This window comes from Balaenoptera physalus, assembly GCF_965194825.1.
Source record: "Balaenoptera physalus genome assembly, chromosome: 19".
NCBI lineage: Eukaryota > Metazoa > Chordata > Mammalia > Artiodactyla > Balaenopteridae > Balaenoptera > Balaenoptera physalus.
Window position 1 is genome coordinate 54,499,174 of NC_138900.1, and position 20,019 is coordinate 54,519,192.

Genomic DNA, 20,019 nt, shown 5'->3' on the forward strand with positions numbered 1-20,019 from the left:
AATTGCTCCAGGTCAAAAACAGCCCAGAAAGTTAGGCTGGCCTCCCTAGACGTCCCAGATCTTGGTCTGGTTACTCTTCATTATCTTCTTAGCTCTGTGATGCTTCTGAAATTGGGGAGAGGGGGCCTGTTTGTTTGGTTTTTGTTTTGCATTTCTTTATTGTCTTGAGTCCAAATTACCTAGTTTACCATTACCCTGCATGGTTTCCATTATTGTGGCTTTATAAAATGTATTAACACCCATTCCCTGTTTTTCTAATCTTTCTTAACGATTTTTTAACAGTCTCTCAGATAAACTTTAGACATCATTTTATAATGTTCCTCACAAAATCCTATTGGGATTCCTATGAATTATTTAGGTGGGATTTTCTAGTTTTAGAGTATTTAGGCGCTCCACCAGGAACAACATTTAGGATTCCAACCCATTTATTTACATCTTCTTTTATGTCAATACTTTTTCATATGATTCCTCTGTATAGTTTCTTATTAAGATTATTTCTAAATATATATATTTTTATCTCAGAAGCTTCCTATGTGATATCACTATTTCTTCCTTCTTCGTGCCTCATTTTTTATATTGTTCAATCTTGTTCATGATGGTGCCAGCATTGCTATCTTCTAAAAATGTCTGCTGGTTCCTCATACATAAAATATGATATATGGCTTTAGGTTATTTTAATCAGCTACATGGCTTCCAGTGGGCTGTAAAGCATCCCTTTTCTCCAAGTAAGTCAGATGTCCACCTTGGTTTTCCTCTTATCTTGTTAGGACGCTCAACATGACACTATCAGGCAACTAATGTGTTAGTACGTAGAAGATACTGGTTTTTAGGAACTCACATTCATGCAAGCCCTCATAGAATGACGAATATTCATTTCCATTTTACTAGTCTAGTGTATATTTCACAACTACCTCTGTCAATAACAGAGACCTTGGCAACCCCATTTTGACTGGGTAATCCGGAAAGTCACCTATACTCTCTGGACCTCTGGTTCCTTATTTAAATAGCAAGGGCTGAGCTAAATTTTTGTTTGTCCTCTCCAGGTATAATATTTATTATATCTCTCTTAGTAAGAAACTCGAAAAAGTGAACACTAGACTGAATGATTTTTTGGGGTACTCCCCCGACAGCACAGTATCTCACTTCAATTCAGAACTCATGAGCAGCCTGTAAGCTTAACACTCAATCTTATTTCCCTTATGCCAGTTGCATGTTGACCTGCAGGACCAACTAGGAGTCTTCTCCCTGAAGGGGAAGCCGTCCACCTCCTACATCTACATCATAGAGGAAAACAAACCACAAGCAAAAGGTAAGTAGGGCAAGTATATCTTCTAGAGAGCAATGAGTCCCAGTAGCTGTTTTGTTAGGGGACTAACGTGTACCCAGCCAGCGTCAGATGCCCAGTCTCGTCACCAATGGCCTCTCTAGGCGAGGCTCATTCCCACATGAGGGCTGCTTTCCCTTGAGTCCAGGTCTTTATGGATACGTCTTCCTTTAATCTGGTTCTAGATCATATCTCTCTCTTCTCGTTGCAGCAAAGAAGGCTCACACAGCCTCCCTGGTTGTTCCTCCTGGAGACACGGCTGAATTTGATGTTGTTTTCCACTCCCAGAAGGTTGGGAGAATGGCAGGCATCATCCACTTGTCAGTGATCAACAACCAGTACGAGGAGACAGTCATCCACATGGTGGGAGAGGGCTACGAGGATGACATCACCTTGGACAACATCCACGGGCTGGTGGCTTCCTCCAGCCAGGAGGCCTCAGATATCTCTGAGATCATCGAGGAAAACACGATGGAAGACTTCGTGGCAGGTGAGAGAAGCAGCAGTGAGGTGTTGACACCTGTTGGCTTGTGGTTCATTTTAAATAAGAATGAAATTTAAATAACAGGTTGGCTAGCTTCCTGGGGATTTAGGACTGAATCTCCTCTTTGTTACTGTATGCTCCCTCATGCCTGACTCAATCACTGCATTCATCCATGTGTTCCCTCAAAGAACAGTTGTTGAGTATCAGTGTGCATGTGCCTGGAGTTCCAAAGAGTAATTAATAAGAGAGTCTGTCCCTTAGGGAGCTTATTCTTTGAGCTCAAATTCCAATTGAGCTAATAAGAGAAATTCAAATTCCAGATTAGCTAAAGAGTGGATACATGTCTCCCTGTAGTTTTCCCTGTCTATATCTTTTAGCTGGCTTGCACTGGCATCCTCTGTTTCATCTGTATCATGTACCCTAGACATTCTAAGAGAAATGGCGGGCTGGTTTAATTAGAGAAGGTGTAGGTTTGTGCCACCTCTAGAAGACCGTTCTCCGCAGCCTCACTACTCAGCGCGCTGTCTGAGAACCTACAGCATCAGCATCACCCGGGAGCTGTTGGGAATTTCAGACGCCTCCCCAGCACCTCAGACCTGCTGACTCAGAATTGGCAGTTTAACAAGCTCCCCAGGTGATCTGTGTGAACATTAGAGCTTAAGACATGCTGCTCTGCAGTTTATCAAGCACTGCGGCTTCATTTGGTTGCTTATATTCTTTGGGTAGGAGAATATTTACTTCTTCATTATTAAAGCATTTGCTAAACACCCTAATTGTGTGGCTGACTGCTATGAAGCGAGTTATAAACACAGTCTCACAGTTTCTCTAGGAGCTTAATTATAGTCCTGGAATGTAGCCCTAGGCAGTCCACACAACATGGGTTAAAATCAGCGCTCCTCATGTATCTGGTGTTTCACCTCTGTTTGTAGCTACAGGGTGGCATCTTTCTTATCAGGGGTCAAGCAGGAGCCAGCAGTGAACCCTAGTTCAGAAATCAGATTTCATACTTACAATAGGATTACCAGGTTTAGAAAATCAGAATACAGCAGTCCCCATTAAATTTGAATTTTAGATATTAAATTTGAATTTTAAATAAACTATAATTTTTAGTATATTTGTGTCCCAAAATTTTGCATGGGACATACTTACACTAAAAATTACTCATCATTTATTTGTAATTCAAATTTAATGGGGACTTCTGTATTCTGTGTGGCAATTAATAGTACTGTTTCAGCAAACAAATGGAGTCGGCGGGCGGGCAGTGGGGAGCTATGTTTTCCTTTGTACAAATGGAGGTGAGGGCCAGAGTGGGTGGGTGGGTGGGTGGGTGGATGGATGGATGGATGGATGGATAAGTAGACTCCCCTATAGGAGAGAAAGCTTGCTGGTGAAGGACTCCAGGTGTTTCCCGTATAACCATCCAAGGATGGTGGGGTTGCATGAGGGTGAGGCACAGTGTCTTTCAGGAGCTGCCTCCTTGGGGAAGTGAGCCTGCAGAGGAGGCAAGAGGGGACTCACTGCCCCCTGCTTCTGTCCCCTAGCTGCTCCGGTGAACCACATCCAGTTTGGGGACTGCCACATTGGAAACAGCTATAACGTGAGCTTCACAATCACTAATCACAGCCAAGTGAATGTGATACGGTTCGAATGGCCCCTTTTAGCCACAGTTTCTTTCTCCCCACAGGTAAGTGAAAACCTGTCCTTGTTTTCTGCACTCCCTTAGGCCTAAGCCAACCCCAGTTTGATTGTCGGCCCTTTCCCACAGATACATAGGATGGGATGGATGCATCCCTCACTCTGACCTGGTACCAGAAATGTCCCCTCTGGCCTAAGAGCAGAGATTGAGGTCACCAAGACTGAGGTTGAGGAATTCCATGGGGACCTCCATGGATGAAGACAGGTCCCAGTCTTCCCATCCCCAAGTGTAGACCTGTGTCCCCCATGGTGTGTGTTCTTTGGAGCATTTGTCCTGTAAAAGTGGTTCATCAAAAGCTAAAATGGGGGTGGTGGGTTTTGTGGACAACAGAGATTTAGAAAATGTTTCATCTTTCTCCTACAGATTCTAGATGCCCTTCAGCATATTAAATCCTAGTCAACTTTGTTTTACCTGGAATTTTCTAACCCCTTCTTTGAGTGTCTCACAGCACACATTTTATGAATTGCTAACCAAAGCTCGACATCGAACAAGGCCTAGGACCACGTGGCAGCAGAGCCTCACCTCTGGCCAGCACTTGTTTTTCATAGACAGTTCACTTCTGAGTTCCCAGGACACTGGATGTATCCATGGCCTCTTGCTCTGTTTCAGCCACTGAGTTTGTTCAAGCACAGAACTCTAGGGGGATAGAGCAAGGAGGGTTGGCGACCCTACTTTGTCACCTTTAAATTAGGGTGCGATCAGGAAGAAGTGTTTTGCTTCCTGGAGAGATGTGAAGTGATAGTCAAAGAAGGTAGAGATAAGCTTCTTATGGTCCATTTACACACCCACGGGCACACACTCAGGTATACACCCATGTGTGTACACACACACACACACACAGAGTTGTAGCCTTGGGAAGTATTAAACTTTCTTCTCCCTTCACTTTCCAGAGGAGGAGGGGTTTATCTATTAGAAACATGAAAAGACTATATATATAGGACTATATATAGTATGTATTTGGGTATATGTATGTGCATTTATGCATGTTCAATCACACATGATTTTATTCTACAAACCAAATTGGATTTCCCATATATCTGGAACACTTCAGCAAATCTCAGCCTTTTTGGTCTCAGGACTCCTTAATACTCTTAAACATTATTGAGGACCCTCAAAGAGCTTTTGTTTATGTGGGTTATGTCTATCAATATTTACCACATTAGAAGTTAAAACTGAGAATCTTTAAAAACATGTATTTGTTCATTTAAAATATAATAACAAACCCATTACATGTTAATATAAATACCATATTTTTATGAAAACGGCTTTATTTTCCAAAACAAAATTGTGCGAGAAGAGTGGCAGTGTTCTACATTTTTATAAGTCCCTTTAATATCTGGCCTAGTAGAAGACAGCTGGATTCTCATATTTGCTTCTGCATTCAATCTGATGCAATATCGTATGTCATGTAACCTCTAGGAAGCTCCATTATATACTCATGAGAAAATGAGAATGAAAAAGTCAAATGTCATCTTAGTATTATGATGAAAATAGTTTTGACCTTGTGAACTCCTGAAAAGACCTCGGGGCCCCCAAGGCTCACTAGATCACACTCTGAGAACTGCTAAGGTACTGTGTACATCTGTCCATAATTTGTATAGGTCATATGGTTGAGAAGTACAGGTGGTTAAGAGTGTGGTACCTGGAGCCATACTGCCTGGGTCTGAATCCAGATCTTCTAACATTAATGGTATGACCTTGAGCAAGTTACAAGTTTCCTTGTCTATCAAATAGGGGTGGTAGCTGTACATCCCGTAGGGCTGTCGTGGGGGTTAGTAGAATTTTGTGAAAGTTTAGCATAGTGCCTGAAGCATGTAACAGTTTGGTAAACATTAGCTGCTCTTGTTTTTATGATTATATTTCTATCTAAGAACGTCTTGTACCTATTTAAGATGGTCTACATATACGGGCTTGAATGATGCATTTTTTTTTGCCAAGACTTTTGACCCTGCCCCTAGAGTGGCACCATCAGGCATCAAGAGTCCTCAGGATTGAATTCCCCAAAATACTAACGCAAGGCTCTTCCCCAGGTGGGCCACCTCCACCCTGGTTGTGCCAAGGACATAGCAGTGACCATGAAGTCAGACGTGCCCATCAACCTGAAGAAGATGGGGATCAAGTGCAAGCTCTCCAAGATCATGTTTCAGCTCCCTGCAGACCAGGTCCCCGACTGGGACGACCGCATGCGCACGGTCAAGTGGGTGGACGTGCTCAGAAACACGCCCGGGACTTTCACTACAAAACGAAAGGTGAGTAGGGACACCAAGCCCCAGTCTGGCCAGGCCTGCTGTGCTTGGATGCCTCCTGCCCTCAAGCTCAGTGTCTCATCATTTCCTTCTTTCATGGAAAAGGGAACAGTCCCTGTTCCACCTAACCTGGGTTTCCAAAGCGGCGAACTGAACTTCCAAGCAAGCCACCTGCCATCCACACTACATGGACCACACAAACCACACACCTTAATTGTAGAGCTTTCATTTAAGTCTTTTAAAAATATATATTTATTTATTTATTTGGCTGCACCGGGTCTTAGTTGCAGCATACAGGATCTTCGTTGCCGCGTGCGGGATCTTCGTTGTGGCTTGTGGGATCTTCAGTTGTGGTGTACAGGATCTTCAGTTGTGGTGTACGGGATCTTCATTTATGGAGTGCGGGATCTAGTTTCCTGACCAGGGATCGAACCTGTGCCCCTTGCATTGGGAGCTCGGAGTCTTAGCCACTGGACCACCAGGGAAGTCCCTCTCATTTAAGTCTTGATATCTAGTTTCTAGTTGAGCAAATCCTCCCACCTTTTTCTTCTTCAGAAACCTCATGGCTAGTCTTTTAGCTACTTCCTTTTTCCCCTCAGTGTCCAGAATTAAGTTAATTATAATCTCTTGTTCGTGTCAGAATCTCATCTTTGGTCCATGCATGCCCCTCCTTTAATTATCCCTTCGTTGGTTTCTTTTTAATAATATAATAAACAGGGACGAACCCACACCCAACACAGGAAGTATAACCAGGATTACCTGGGTGGTTCTTGGCCATCCCACCCCTGCTTCTCTCCTAGACGTGGTCACTACCCTGGGATCTCATTCCCTTGATTTTTGATCATTTCTTTTTAAAATTAACCTATGCATTCTAAAAGGCGTATTGTTTAGGTGTAGTTTTTAACTTATTTTTTTTAAAGGTCATTACGTGTGGTCATCTGTATTGTTGCAAACGGCTATAGCACACCCATGTCACTGCTATATAGAATTGCATTATTATTTACCCATTCTTCTTTTGAAAATTAGTTTGGGTTTGCTACTGTGGACAGTATTTCTGTGAGCATTATAGTTCATGTCACACGGTGTTCATTTGCAAGAGTTTATATTCCTAAACTGAGTCACAGGAAGTGGAATTGCTGAGTCACAGAATGTGTGAATGCTCCGCTTTCCAAGAAAATGCCCAAGCGTTTCCAAAGTGACTCTTTGCTAGTAGGAGTATAAATTGGTACAGCCCACTTTGGAAAGCACTTGGGTATTATCTTGGAAAACTAAGAGTATTAGTCATTTTATTTTTGATAAACTCTTTTATTCCTGTATTTGTCTGCAAATGTGCTTGCCATATTTATTGCTCATATTTTGACTTTAATGAATCTTTTCATGATTATCTCCATATTGTTTTATTCTGAAGTATTTTGCTTATTCTTGGCCCTTTATTTTTCTAAATAATTTTTGAATCCATTTAAATAAGTACTGTGAAAACCCTGATGGAAACTTGATTGGAATTGGATTGTATCTATAAATCAGTTTAGGAAGGATGGATAATTTTACAACATTAATTCATCCTTTCCATTAGCAAGGTATATCTCTCTATTTAGGTCTTTTTAAAGATTTTTTTTTTTTTACTACCATTCATTTTCTTTAATAGTAATAAGACTCTTCAGGTTTTTTAAATTTGTTTTTGAGTCCATTTTATTAAATTATTTTTCTAGGAATTTTCCCTTCAACTTAAGTTTTCATATGCATCTTCATAAAATGATTCACAGTATTTTCTTATCATCTGTTTAAATAGCTGTAGGATGGATGGTGATATCTCCCTTTTCATTTATGATATTGGTTATGTGTATTTTCTCTTTTTTTCTTCTTGATCACTCTCACCACAGGTTTTCTAAATCTTTTCAAATAAACAGCTTTTAGTTTCATTGGTCCTCTCTGTTTTAGATTTATTTTCTGTTTCATTAATATCTATTCCTACCTTTATGATTTCCTTTATTCTACCTTCTTGGAGCGTATCTGACCCCAAAACTCATGCCTGTGCAGTCGTGACGCTCTCAGTAATTTCTTGTTGTTCAATTTCTTCCTTTCCTATTTATGAGTCATTTTAGGTTTGGCCTCATCATTTATTCTGGAACTTGAGTTTGTGAATTGGTTCTCATTTGCATGGGTAGAATGAAGCACTGTTTTCTCTCCCCATTATTCCTGTGAGGCAGGTGGCTCTGCATCACTGAGGACACGGCTGCCTTTGTTACAGGTGATAGAGACGGATCCTGAGCCTGCTTACTCAGTACTAGAAGAAAACTACCGAGAACTGCAGCTGCAGATCAGTGCCCACGTGAATTTCGCTTCATACAAGTGCCAGACGAGCGATGTGCACTTTAAGGAAACACTGGTTTCCCAGACCCGAGTGTTTGAGTGAGTCATCAAAAGCCTCCTGACACTCTCAGAGAAGTTCTTTCACTCCATCATTCACTGGCTCCTTCATCAAACATTTATTCAGTGTCCACAACAGCATAGACCACACATCACATCTGCGTACCAGAGGGTCTTTGTAGGTCCAATGAAACATTCAGACCCACAAAACTATTGAAGTTCACACTTGAAATCAAGATGTAGACCTGGAAACACAGTCTTACTGGGAAGGTGACATCAGGCAATGGGCTTCGGTGGGAACAGTCCTTACAACAGCCCGTATCACCACCCAGGAACTATTCCTGTTGCCCCTGCCCCAGGTGACAGCTTGGACAATACCTATGCTAGCGGGCATGGGGTCCATCTTAGCTTAGAAGGCCGTGACCAACAGAAGCCAGCATTTCTCGTAACCACTCCATGGCTATAGCTTCCAGGATCCCTGCAAGGGACATGCCCTGTTACAAGAGTCACTACACTCAGAGAACCCCAGTGCTATGGCCTCCCTCCAGGGAATCATGATTCCTCCCAGTCCCGCCCAAAGCAAGTTACCAATCAGGGGTCATTTTTACTATAAACAAAGTTGTCTAATAATATGGCTGACATTTCTCTCTTATCAGGCTTCCACAGAAACAGAACTAGAAAATTAATTCAAAGTCGAAATTGTCCTTAGAAAGAGAAAGGGTTATGTTAACCCTTTATCCACACTCAGGTGATACAATCATGCTGTGGGTCCTGCTCTCAAAGAGCTCATAGTGGGTGTTGGGGAAATGGGTGAAAATAGTTCAACTGATGGTTGCAGTACAGTGCTCTGGGTTTGCAGGAAGCGTACCTAAAGCAGACCAACATATGGGGAGAGACAAATGTCTGGGAAGGCTTCCCGGACAAAGTGGTGGCCCAGCTGAAGTTTGGAGGAGAAATAGGAGGTGGCCAGGTGAAGAAGTGAGAAAAAAGGGCCTTCAGGCAGAGAGAGCAACATAGACAGAGAGAAAGCCTGTGACTATTCTTTGAGAATTACAAACACAAAAGTGTAAGCCACTGACTTCTCTGCATTGTAAAAATTAGTAATTAGCTTGTTCAACTCATTCTGCATTTGTGGCACTTAAGGCATCCTCTCAAATTATTATAGAACCAAAAGATAGGAAGCAGGAAGTGGGATCTTCTGCCGACGGCCATTTCACCTACAGAAGGGATTGGCAAACTCTGGCCCGTGGACCAAACCCAGCCAGCTGCTTATTTTTATAGATACAGTTACGTGGACACACAGCTGTGCCCGTCTGTTTATTATCGTCCACGGCTGCTTCTGCACTTCCACAGCAGAGGGAGCAGTTGCTGCGGAAATCTCTGGCACGCAAAGCCAGAAACCTTACTATCTGGCCCTTTACAGAGCATTTGTTCACTCCTGGACCTAAACCAAGAATGCATTTTACCAAAAGTCTTCTGTGCCACTGAGATTTCTCCTCTTTATAAAAATTTGCTTTAGGATAAAGACCAGTGCTCATAAATTCACACAATTCATAAATTCACACAAGCCCCTGAGGCCAAAGCACTTGACTTCAGGCACAGCTACATGCTCTACCTGGACCGGATAATGGGAATCTAATCCCTAAACCCCACCTTTAGACCTACTGCCCCCACGCAACTCTCAGCTCCTACTTCTCCCCTAAAACTGGGAAGAGCGTGTGTGTTTCTTTCTCTTGCACAACCATCTTCTTACATCAAGGCCTCATCCTCTTGCTGTGACTGTGATCAAGTTTAATCGTGATTCCAGAAAAAGCTTCTATCTCCCAGTTCTTGTCTTAGAGCAGGGAAACTTGAGACAAGAAAAGTCTCCACTAATTGAGAATTTGAGACAAGTATGTGCCTCAGCCAGTGAAGGCATCTGAGGCAGGGGTCAAATGGTTTCTGACCAGAAGTACATTGTTTCTGGCAGAAAGTGATTCAGGAAAGGAGAGGCTTTGGAATTTGCACCCGAGGGAGGTGCTGTCTTGTGAAACAGAGTTTGTTTCCTCTCTCATGGGAATTTTTCAGGATTACCATGATGCAGGCTGAGAGCTCATTGCACAGGCTGCCGGTAGTATGCAAGATGATTTAAGTGCTAAACATCTGCATACTTTTACTTTTAATAGCTATATATATTTTTGTGTGTGTTTTAGAAGGAAATATAAGTAGTATATCGCATGCATGAGTTCAGATAAAATTGCTTAAAACTTGTCTTTGAAAAAATATTTAAGAAACAAAGTGACTTGACTTAAAGAAAAAAGTTAACGGTACAGGTGATGTGCAGACAGGACAAAAATCTGAAGCACATTTCTCAATTCCATTCCCTGATCTGTTTGCAGGTTTGAACTGATTAATTCAGGAAATGTGCAGCTGGAATTCGGCTGGATCTCAGAAGAGACGGCAAAGGCTGTCAGCTTTGCAATGCCAGATAACCAAGGTAAATGCGGTGACGGGTAAAACCCAGGGCTTGAACTGGGTCCCCAGTTAGTAGAAGAGCCTTGTTCATGGAGAAGCAAGCACTGCTCCAACGGCCCCCTAAGAAGCAGAGGAGAAGCAGAACAGAGGCCTCCTGGCATCTGCAGAGCCAAATGGGCCTGAGAAACTCAAGAGCTGAGATCTGCCTTCCTGGGGACCACACAGATCCCTAGGAATCTTTTCTTTTTAGATCTTAACCTTCACAGATCCCTAGGAATCTTTCCTTTTAGATCTTAACCTTCTAGAAGATTACAGACTCTTGGAGAAACTGATGAAAGCTCTGACCTGTCTCCCCAGGAAAATACACACCCATGCCCAATTTGCAGTTGATATATGTGAAGCACTTTAAAAAGAGCCCAACACTTAGTGGGCAATTATCCGTTAATTCTCTTTCAACTTGGAGATTCCCAGACCTTTCTAATGAGCCCTTTTCCATGGGCCCCCAGATTGTGAACCCCTACTTTAAAGCAATGATTCTCCAAAAATTATGTTCACAGCCCATTATTCTTGAGGCACATGACCCACAGACATCTACTTGACCCACCCCCTTGAGCCAAAAGGAAACAAACATGAAAACTTGATGTAATTAATGGAAGTATTTTTCATGAGTCTCATGTGAGAGATGGGAGCCCATTCTTTGGGCCCTGGGGCCCAAAGTATACCCGCTAGCAGAGGTGAGCCCACAGAGGGTGCCTAGGGCCTGTGAGTGGGCTGCCTTACACCTGCCCTCCCACTGCAGGTGCAGAATATCACTGGCGCTCTATCTGTCCCCAGGTTTCTCCCAAAATGACCAGCTTAGCCAGGGCACGCTGCACACGGGCAGCACCCTGGACAGTGCCATGGACCATTGGAACGAAGCTTCCCTGCCACCCTTCTCTGTGGAGCCCGTCTCGGGCATGGTGCCCGTGGGGAAGACTCAGAAGCTCAAAGTGAAATTCTCCCCAATGGAGGTTGGAGACTTCAAGAGCAATCTTTTCTGCCAGTAAGGAGATGATCTCCCAGCACAAAGCGCTGCAGCTCCTAGCCCCTCTTCTGTCCCACCACGCCCACCATTCTTTCCAGCCCCAGACCCCTCCTCAGCCCCACATTGCCACATTTCCCTTTGGAGAGCAAAGAGAATCCAGTCTTTTGTATAGCTCATCAACCCTCTGTAGACCCTGCCTCCCGCCCACCTCCCCTTCCCGGCCACATACAGGATTCCACTGGGCAACAGGATGGTGGGCAGCCAGCTGGGTTCCAGTCCTGGGGCAAGCATGAACTTGGGAAAGCTTTCTTGTACCTTTTCTGAGACTCAGTTTCCTCCTATGTAAAATGCAAATGACAATACCCACCTTGTAGAGTTGTGAAGACTAAATGAGCTAATTCAAGTGAAGAGCTTAGAACAGTGCCTGGCATGCAATAAGTACGATAAACATTAGGTGGTGGTGGCGATGGAGGAGGTGGACCTGGTACATAGTAAGCGAGGCACAGATGGGGCCCAGGTCCAGTTAGAGGAGAGTCAATCCAGTAACATCTGGCAATGAAAGTCCCTGATGTGGTACCCACTCCCCGGCAAGCTCCATGGAGAACACCTACCTTAGAGGAAGTCTGTGATCCATGGCATAGGGTGGCAGAGACCTATGTGAACAATAAGACCTATAGAAACCCTGCAGTCACACTGCAGGGACCTTTCCCACACCTGGGCCACCTAAGTTTGGTGCTGGGGCTCGAGGTCTGCTCACATTTAGTGTACTTTCTCCAAGGAGCTCAGGGTAGTTTTGTAAGGATGTCTGAGTCCTTTTTCATATCCCACTAGATGCCTATGAAAGAGCCCAGAGGGAAAGGACTCTGTGCTGACCTTACAGCAGGGAGGTTTTCTCACCATTGGTAAAGGAAGTAACTTGAGGCCATAGTAAGGTACACAGAAGGAACCAGAATTCAGGCTCCTCATACTCAGCCCATTCATGCATCCATCCACTCCACAATTAATTAGTGACCACCTACTATGTATCATGTACTGTTCAAGGCACTGAGGTTATATTGTTGACCGAGACAGACCCAGCCTCTGCTCTCATGGAGCTCACATTCTGTTGGGTGTCATATTCATTTCCAACCATGAAAGCAAAAATCGATTAAAAAGTTAAAAATAGATCAAAATAACCTTATCCTCTCAGGATTCCTAACCTGCCACCTGGAGAGCAAGGCCCAGTCCTGTCAGCAAAAGGGAGGAGCTCCCTGCCTTTCTGCCATTTTGACCTGAAAGACTCGGACTACATCAGCGGTCATCGGCGCAACCCAGATCTCCGAGGGCCTAGTGGTGGGGCTCTGGATCCAAACACCCGGGTGATTGAGTTCACCAGCGTGGGCGTAGGAGGGAAGAATCTCCGGTGAGTCATTTAGGTTTGCACTAGTTGAGTTCATATCAGTCAGTCCTTCTAAAAACTCAGAGGAGGAATTCAGAGTAGCAAGCTAGACTGACACGTAGAAGCACGCTTGCTATCCTGCGGTTTGACTTTAGAGAACTGCCTCCGTGAGGAAGCTGACTTCTGTCTCCCTAGTTTTGACACTCTGGAAAACTTGGAAGACATAAAAATAGGATCCCTGACCACTGCCTTGACCACAGAGGATCACTGGGGCAGAAGAGCCCTTGGTGTCATTATTATTCCAAAGTTCAGAACTCTAGCCACACTTGGGATCCCCAAGTGAGATGCAGTTTTTGTTTCTGCAGTAACGAAGTGCTCAGAACAGTTCTGATTCCCACATAAAGGAAGTGTGCTATGGAACAGTCTAGAAAAGTTTCTCTTAATCCTCAAGCCCCTCTCTCACGCTCTGCTATCGATTCTTCCCCCCTCGGCCAGGACTTTTACAATACTGAACCCGACCAATAGCACCTACTCCTTCTGCTGGGTCTCTGAAGAAATTGAAAGTCTCCAGAACCCTCCAGCCTTCACATGCCTTACAGAAAAGGGCCTCATCCACCCTGAAAAGAAAGCTGAGGTGTGTGTGAATGGGGACCGCTTGACCCAGGACTTTATTAATTCTATGACCCACTGCATAGCAGGTCTGCGGTAGGGCATGGGTAGAGTTAGGGAGACCAGCCTAAGGGTGTGTCCATCAACAAGTGTTTCTTGAGTGGCTACTGTATGTGTTAGGCAGTCCTCATGGACAAGACAAACCCGAGCTCTCTTGGTTGGCCATGGAGAAACAGAAGTTTTAAAAATTGAGATTATTAAAGCAAGGAAAGGAGAGCTGGACACCAATGCCTGGGGACTCCAGGACTCATGCAAGAATAAGAAGTAAAGAGTTATTTTTGTCTAAGGGACTGACAGCATTGAAAGGACACAGATGTATTTTTACTTGGTCAGGCCAAAGGGCAAAACAGAAAAGTGGAGTCATGTTCCATGGTTTAGTCCTAATGTCCACACAGTGATTTAGAGCAGAGGGTCAGACTTAAAGAAATACGAACTTGCTGGCCAAAACAGATCTGTGGGCCCTATGTCCTATAAATTCCACAGAGAATCTTGGAGGCAGAAATAAATCCATGAAACGAAAATTCCAAATTCAGTTGCCTTCAGGAAGACCATACAAATGAATGACGCAGGCCAAGGGTACAATGATGGGAAATGATGGGCGCCAGGGCTGGCTGGCCACAGTGCTTCTCTGGAAGATCACCATACAGGGCAGTGGGCTCAGCGTTGCCAGTTCTCCCAGACTTTTCTGGAAAAGCCCAAATTACAAGCTTCTACCTTGAATCTTTCCATTTTTACATGCCATCCAAAGACATGGCATGAAATATGGCAGCCTAGCCAGCAGAGCCCGTGAGTGGGGTAGACCCCCCCTAGAAATACTTGGTGGGCTGGGCAAACAGAGATTGATGTTGCTGGTACAGCTAAACTTATGTGCCCTTACAAAGAGGGTAGAAAGGAAGTGATGACCTGGTAATGTCAGCCAGCATAACCCCAGGGCTGGCAAGCCTCTAAGGGCACATGGAGTAAACACACAGAAGTGCCTCTAACTGCTCTGCTCCAAACTGTCTTCTTAGATTATCTTCCAGTTCACACCTTTCCATCTGGACATCTCAGAAGCATTCTGGACTTTCTTAATCCCCGAACACAGCATCACAGTCCCTTTCCTGCTGGTAGGCAAAGCCACTGACCCTCTCATCAATCTGGACAAGTCACATCTCAACTTCAGTTGTCTCCTCATTGGTAAGGCTGCCCTGTTGGTTTATATTTAGAATTGGCATGACCTGTGGGGGAGGGGCGTGGGACCAACCCAGCAATGCACTGCAGGAGCAGACATGGGCGGGGAGCTCTTCCTGGTGCCTTCCAGAAGCATGTCAGAGGGCCTCTATCACTATTCACAAGGCCACAAAATATTCAACCTCTCAATCTAATTTCCATCAAGTGTCTTCTAAACCCACACACCAATAACCTAAGGAAATTTAGGAGGCTTGCTACAGAGCCTACTTGGAAGATTCCTTTGGGGCCTGGACTGACTATGTTTATTTCCAGATCCCCATGTCAGCCCCATCCTGCTTGCATGTGCCCCCAGATTATGGCTGTATCTGTTTGCTTCTTGCTCTGTGCCAAAGTGATCACATTACTATGCCATCCTTTCACACTTTTATCCAGTTCAACAAATATTACTGAGACCCTTGTGTGAGCCAGGCACTCTTCTGTGAGCTGGGAATGCGATGGACAAAGCCCACGTCCCGACTGTCATGATGGTTACATTCTAGTAGCAGGAAGCAGACTACCAAAACATGAAAAAGCAAAATGTATAGCATGTCAGATGTTGATAAGTGTTCCAGAGAAGAATAAAGCAGGGTAGGGGAATAAGGAATGCTAGTGGGCAGTGGGAAGGTGACATTTGAGGTGAGACTTGAAGGACATAAAGGAAATGATTGGCAAGTCCCTTATAACACTGTGAATCTATCACATGGATGTGATGTTTTGTGTGTGTGTGTGTGTGTGTAAAATACAACTAAAGTCAGAGAATTTTTTAGTAATTCATTAGATTTTTTTATTTATAAAAGTAGTATTCTTTATAAGTCAATCAATGTGGTGTTGTATAAGGAAAAATGTAATAATCATTCCCCCCCATTCTAGCTCATCCTTTCCTTTCTGTCAAAGGAAACCAGTGTTAACAATATGATGTTTATTACTTCCATACATTTCTTATACTGATACATATAAACAGATAGGCGGAGCTTGTGGCATTTAGTAAGGTTTTGAACAAATAAATGAGCAATTAGCATAATAATAAGACAAACAGGGTTTAATCTAGGAATGCAATGATGGTGCATTTCAATATAATTGTTACATCAACAGATTAAAGAAGAACCAGGTGATCATACTGATATATACTGAAAAGTCATTGCTAAAATTCAGCAGACATTCTCAACAAAAGCTCTAATAGTAAAATAGGAATAGAGGGAAAAACGTGAATAAAGAAGATTAACCAAAATCAAGGGGCAGATATTATCTGTAATAAACTACTAGAGTCACTTCAACTAAAGTCAGAAATTAGGCAAGGATGTTCATTATCACCGTCATTATTGGACACTTTCTTAGTGATTTTAGCAAATACAATAAAACAAGAAAATTAAATAATTCACATAAACATTGGGGAAAAAAGAGGCAAAATTATCTCATTGTGCTGTTGCTGATGACATCATACATGGATAACCTCAAGAGACTCTAGAGAAAGCCAAAACAAACTACTAGAAACAATAAGATAATGTAGGAATGGCTGGATGCAAGACGTGTGCAAAAATCAATGGTTTCTCTTTTAGCAGTAAGCACCTAGAAAAAAATCAAAAAATTCCATTCGTAAGACCTATATAATAGCTAAGGATAAGTGTAACGAGAAAAGCACAGGACCTATATGAATAAAACTATAAAATCTTATTAAAATGCCCCCAAACAAGATCTGAACATTTGTCAAGTCTCCCAAAATTAAATGCAAATTTAATCAAGTTTCAATTAAAATCCCAACTAGGGTTGTCAGATAAAATACAGGATGCAAAGTTAAATCTGAATTTCAGATAACAATGAATAATAGTTCATTATGCCATGCAATATGCAATATTTGGGACATACTTATACTAAAAAATTATTTGCTGAATCTGGCAACCTTAGTTCCAAAATGATTGGGGTGAGGGGGGAGTTGGAAAAAATGATTCTAAAGTTCATGTGGAAAAATAACTGCTCTACAATAGTCAAGGAAAGTAAGAAAAAGCAAAACAGTGATAGGAGATGTATTAGTCAGGGCCCTGTCAGGACACTCGTGACATACCCAAAGCCTAATTCAAAAGAGTCCGATGCAGGGATTGTTTACAGAGATATGGGCAGAGCTGAGGGGCCTACCAGCCCCCATTAACAAAAGCAGGAAGGCATTGGGTCTGAAGGAACAAGGAGGATCCCAGGAGAGCTGTGACCCAGGCAGAGCAGCCACCTAAGAGGAACAGGCAGTTGATGGGGTAAAGTTCTAGAAGGAAGAGGTAGAGTCCCTTTGGGAGGAAGAACCCTTGTAGAGCAAAAAGAAGGAAGAGAGGAGGCCAAAGGCCGAGGAGCTGGGAAGAGGAAGGGAAAGAAGTTGGGGAACCTCTTCTATGAAGGCTTCCTCGTGCCTCCTGAGGTGGGTCAGGAGCAGGCACGAGGCCTCCCTGAGGGCGGTGTCTCCCCCCCACCAGGCAGAGAGGCCAGGGAGACCGTGAAGATCACCAACAAGGAGGAGCAGGAGTTCCATTTTGCCTTCCAGGACACCTCCCGATATTCTGAAGGTTTCAGCAACAGCCTGGTCGTATGTCCCATGGAAGGCTGGGTCCCACCGCAGTCCAGGTAAACAGAAAGGAAGGCCCCCCAAGACTGCACTCGCCCAACATGGCAGGGTCCCAGGCCCACCAGCCAGGAGAATCGGTTTCCCTTAGAGTGCCCTGTCCCTGAAGTCTCTCCCCACTCTAAAATTTAGATATTACAATTCCATCTCTGTCCTACTTATTCCCTGTTGTTAATTTTCCTAGTGAATTGTAGAGCATTGAGAACTTTAAGCTCTTGTTCTCAATATTTTCTTATGTTTATATTCTTTTCCTTGCTATCCACTGTGTTTGCAAATCCATAAAGCAGTGGCCTGCCATGCCTGGCAAATCTTCAGAATTCATCGTGATTTGGAGTTAGGATGCCTTTTCCTCCTAGTGTATAATAGTTTAGTATTCAACCTTCTTTAACAGGTTGGTCTAGTTATCTAATCTGCTGTCTTCTTCCCCAACCAGGTTCCCAATTGATATTTTCTTCACGCCGAAGCAGGAAGGAGAAGTGAACTTCAATTTGATCTGCAATGTGAAAAAGAAAGCCCACCCTCTGACCTTAAATGTCAAGGCTGAGGGCTACTCTATGAATGTAGAGGTCAAGTGCAAGGACAAGACTGGCACCATCACTCTCTTGACTCCCAACCAGACCACCACTGTCAACTTCTATGAGGTAAAGATGTGAGAGGGCCTCCCTCTCTCTGTTTCCACACTGGCTGGGAAAAGCAGTACAAGTGAGTAGTAGCTGAATCTCTGTTTCAAATGCCGGGGAGACCAGGAGAACAGAAACATGCCAGGAGCAGCTCCACCCCCAGAATGTGTATGGTTTTGATGTGAAAGCTTATTTTACTTTTCAGAGGGTGGAGAGATGGGAGAGAAGGGGGAAATGCTTGTCTTAAACCTACAGAAGGATGTTTTGTTACCAAGCAGATCTAAGAATTAAATTGTCATCTCACTCTTCAGATTCGTCATCTCACTCTTCTTGCTTAGTAGCTCTTGCTGGACTCTCTGAGCTAATGATACTCAACTCACGAACATCATCTGCCATCACTGTTTCCCAAAGGGTATTTTCCCCCAGCATGTTGCATATCCTGACCCCAGAGAAGGGAACCATGGTTTGCATTCACTCAACATTCAACTCTGTTCTCTCTCAGGTGGAGTTGAATGAATGTGTCCAGTGTGAATTCAGCTTTATCAACACCGGAAAGTTCAACTTCAGCTTCCAGGCAGAGCTGTCCGGCCCCAAGTCCCTGCTGCAGTACTTGGAATTTTCACCCACGGATGGCAGTGTGGATGTGGGGCAGAGTGCACACGCCTCCCTGTCTTTCCAGCCATTGAAGAAATGTGTCTTGAAGGGCCTGGAACTCAAAATCAAGGTGAGACCATTTAACACTGTCTGACACTGAACGCATTCACAGCATTCTGTCTTGAGAACTATGTCTGATGGCCACCCTTAGCTGCAAGGAAGGATGGGAAGTCAAGCGTGTTTCCCAGGCACGCTGGCAGCCGGAGTCCTGCTAATGAGGAGGCCCTGGGAGGCAGATGCTGGGTAACGACTGGCAGTCTCTGCACACCCCTCCGCCTTCAGGCTGAATCGTTGCTGCAGGAGCAAAGCAAGAGCCAGTGTCGGGCCCAGCTGCAGAGTGGCCCACCTTGCTTTCCTTAAATAAACAGGTAAACTGCTAATCAGAATCTCTGCAGATGGAGCCCTGAGACCTGAATTTTTTTTAAGCACTCGACTGTTTCCCTCCTTCACCTGTGGACATAAGGGCCCTTTCCTCTCACTTCTAATCACACTCCGCCTGCCATTCCCTTCCCACAGATCAGCCACGGTCCAGCATTTTTGTGCAGCATCTCAGGCTGTGCCGTGAGCCCAGCCGTCCATTTCTCCTTCACCAGCTACAACTTTGGGACCTGCTTCATTTACCAAGCTGGGATGCCCCCATACAAACAAACCCTAGTTGTCACCAACAAGGAGGAGACGTCTATGAGGTAAGCAGACTTCCCAGAACTTCCAGATGATTCTGCCACTCCTGTGGGTCCTACAGCCTCCACACAGGCGAGGTCCTGCCAGGACAGAAAAGGAAGGATTATGGGAAAGCCTCAGACACAGGTGGGCGTGAATCCTGAGTCTCCTTTCCCCACCGCTAACACTCGTACTTGGATAGCCATGAGCTACTCTGCTAAAAAAAATCCTCTTCTGGAAGTGAGGAGGGCAATGCCGAATGACCTGACAAGAGGTTTGATGGCTTCCATCTATTTTCCGCATGTAATAGATGTGGGAACTGAGATTTGGAGAGTTAAAAAAAGTTAATTTCTCAGGCCATTGACCTTGCAGTAAATGGCAGATCTAAACTGAGCCCGAGCCTGAGGCTTCTGATTCAAATCCAGCCTCTCTGCGCCATCCCTGTGTGGAATGTTCCAGTCCAGGTTTCTGGGCCCTATTCCACACCTAAGAAAACAAAACTGGCCCAGAGACCTATGTTTATTCAGAGTTCTCCAGATTAGTACTCTGCAGTTGAACTTTCTTCAATGTCAGAAATGTTGTATATCTGCACTGTCCAGTACGGTAGCCTATAGCTGCACGTGGCTGTGGAG

At 44.1% G+C, this 20,019-nt stretch overlaps 1 protein-coding gene across 2 annotated transcripts in view; it reads left to right on the forward strand.

Annotated features, from left to right (window-relative positions):
* HYDIN (HYDIN axonemal central pair apparatus protein) overlaps positions 1-20,019 on the forward strand; it is a 443,025-nt gene that overhangs the window by 390,279 nt on the left and 32,727 nt on the right. For both annotated transcript variants that reach the window (XM_082438963.1, XM_082438964.1), the window contains 14 exons: positions 1,207-1,309; positions 1,536-1,814; positions 3,350-3,492; positions 5,535-5,753; positions 7,999-8,159; positions 10,496-10,593; positions 11,406-11,613; positions 12,785-12,997; positions 13,469-13,607; positions 14,653-14,818; positions 17,308-17,455; positions 17,887-18,094; positions 18,576-18,797; positions 19,244-19,413. In XM_082438963.1, coding sequence (XP_082295089.1) covers positions 1,207-1,309; positions 1,536-1,814; positions 3,350-3,492; positions 5,535-5,753; positions 7,999-8,159; positions 10,496-10,593; positions 11,406-11,613; positions 12,785-12,997; positions 13,469-13,607; positions 14,653-14,818; positions 17,308-17,455; positions 17,887-18,094; positions 18,576-18,797; positions 19,244-19,413 — 2,477 coding nt within the window. The remainder of the gene's footprint in view (positions 1-1,206; positions 1,310-1,535; positions 1,815-3,349; positions 3,493-5,534; positions 5,754-7,998; positions 8,160-10,495; positions 10,594-11,405; positions 11,614-12,784; positions 12,998-13,468; positions 13,608-14,652; positions 14,819-17,307; positions 17,456-17,886; positions 18,095-18,575; positions 18,798-19,243; positions 19,414-20,019) is intronic.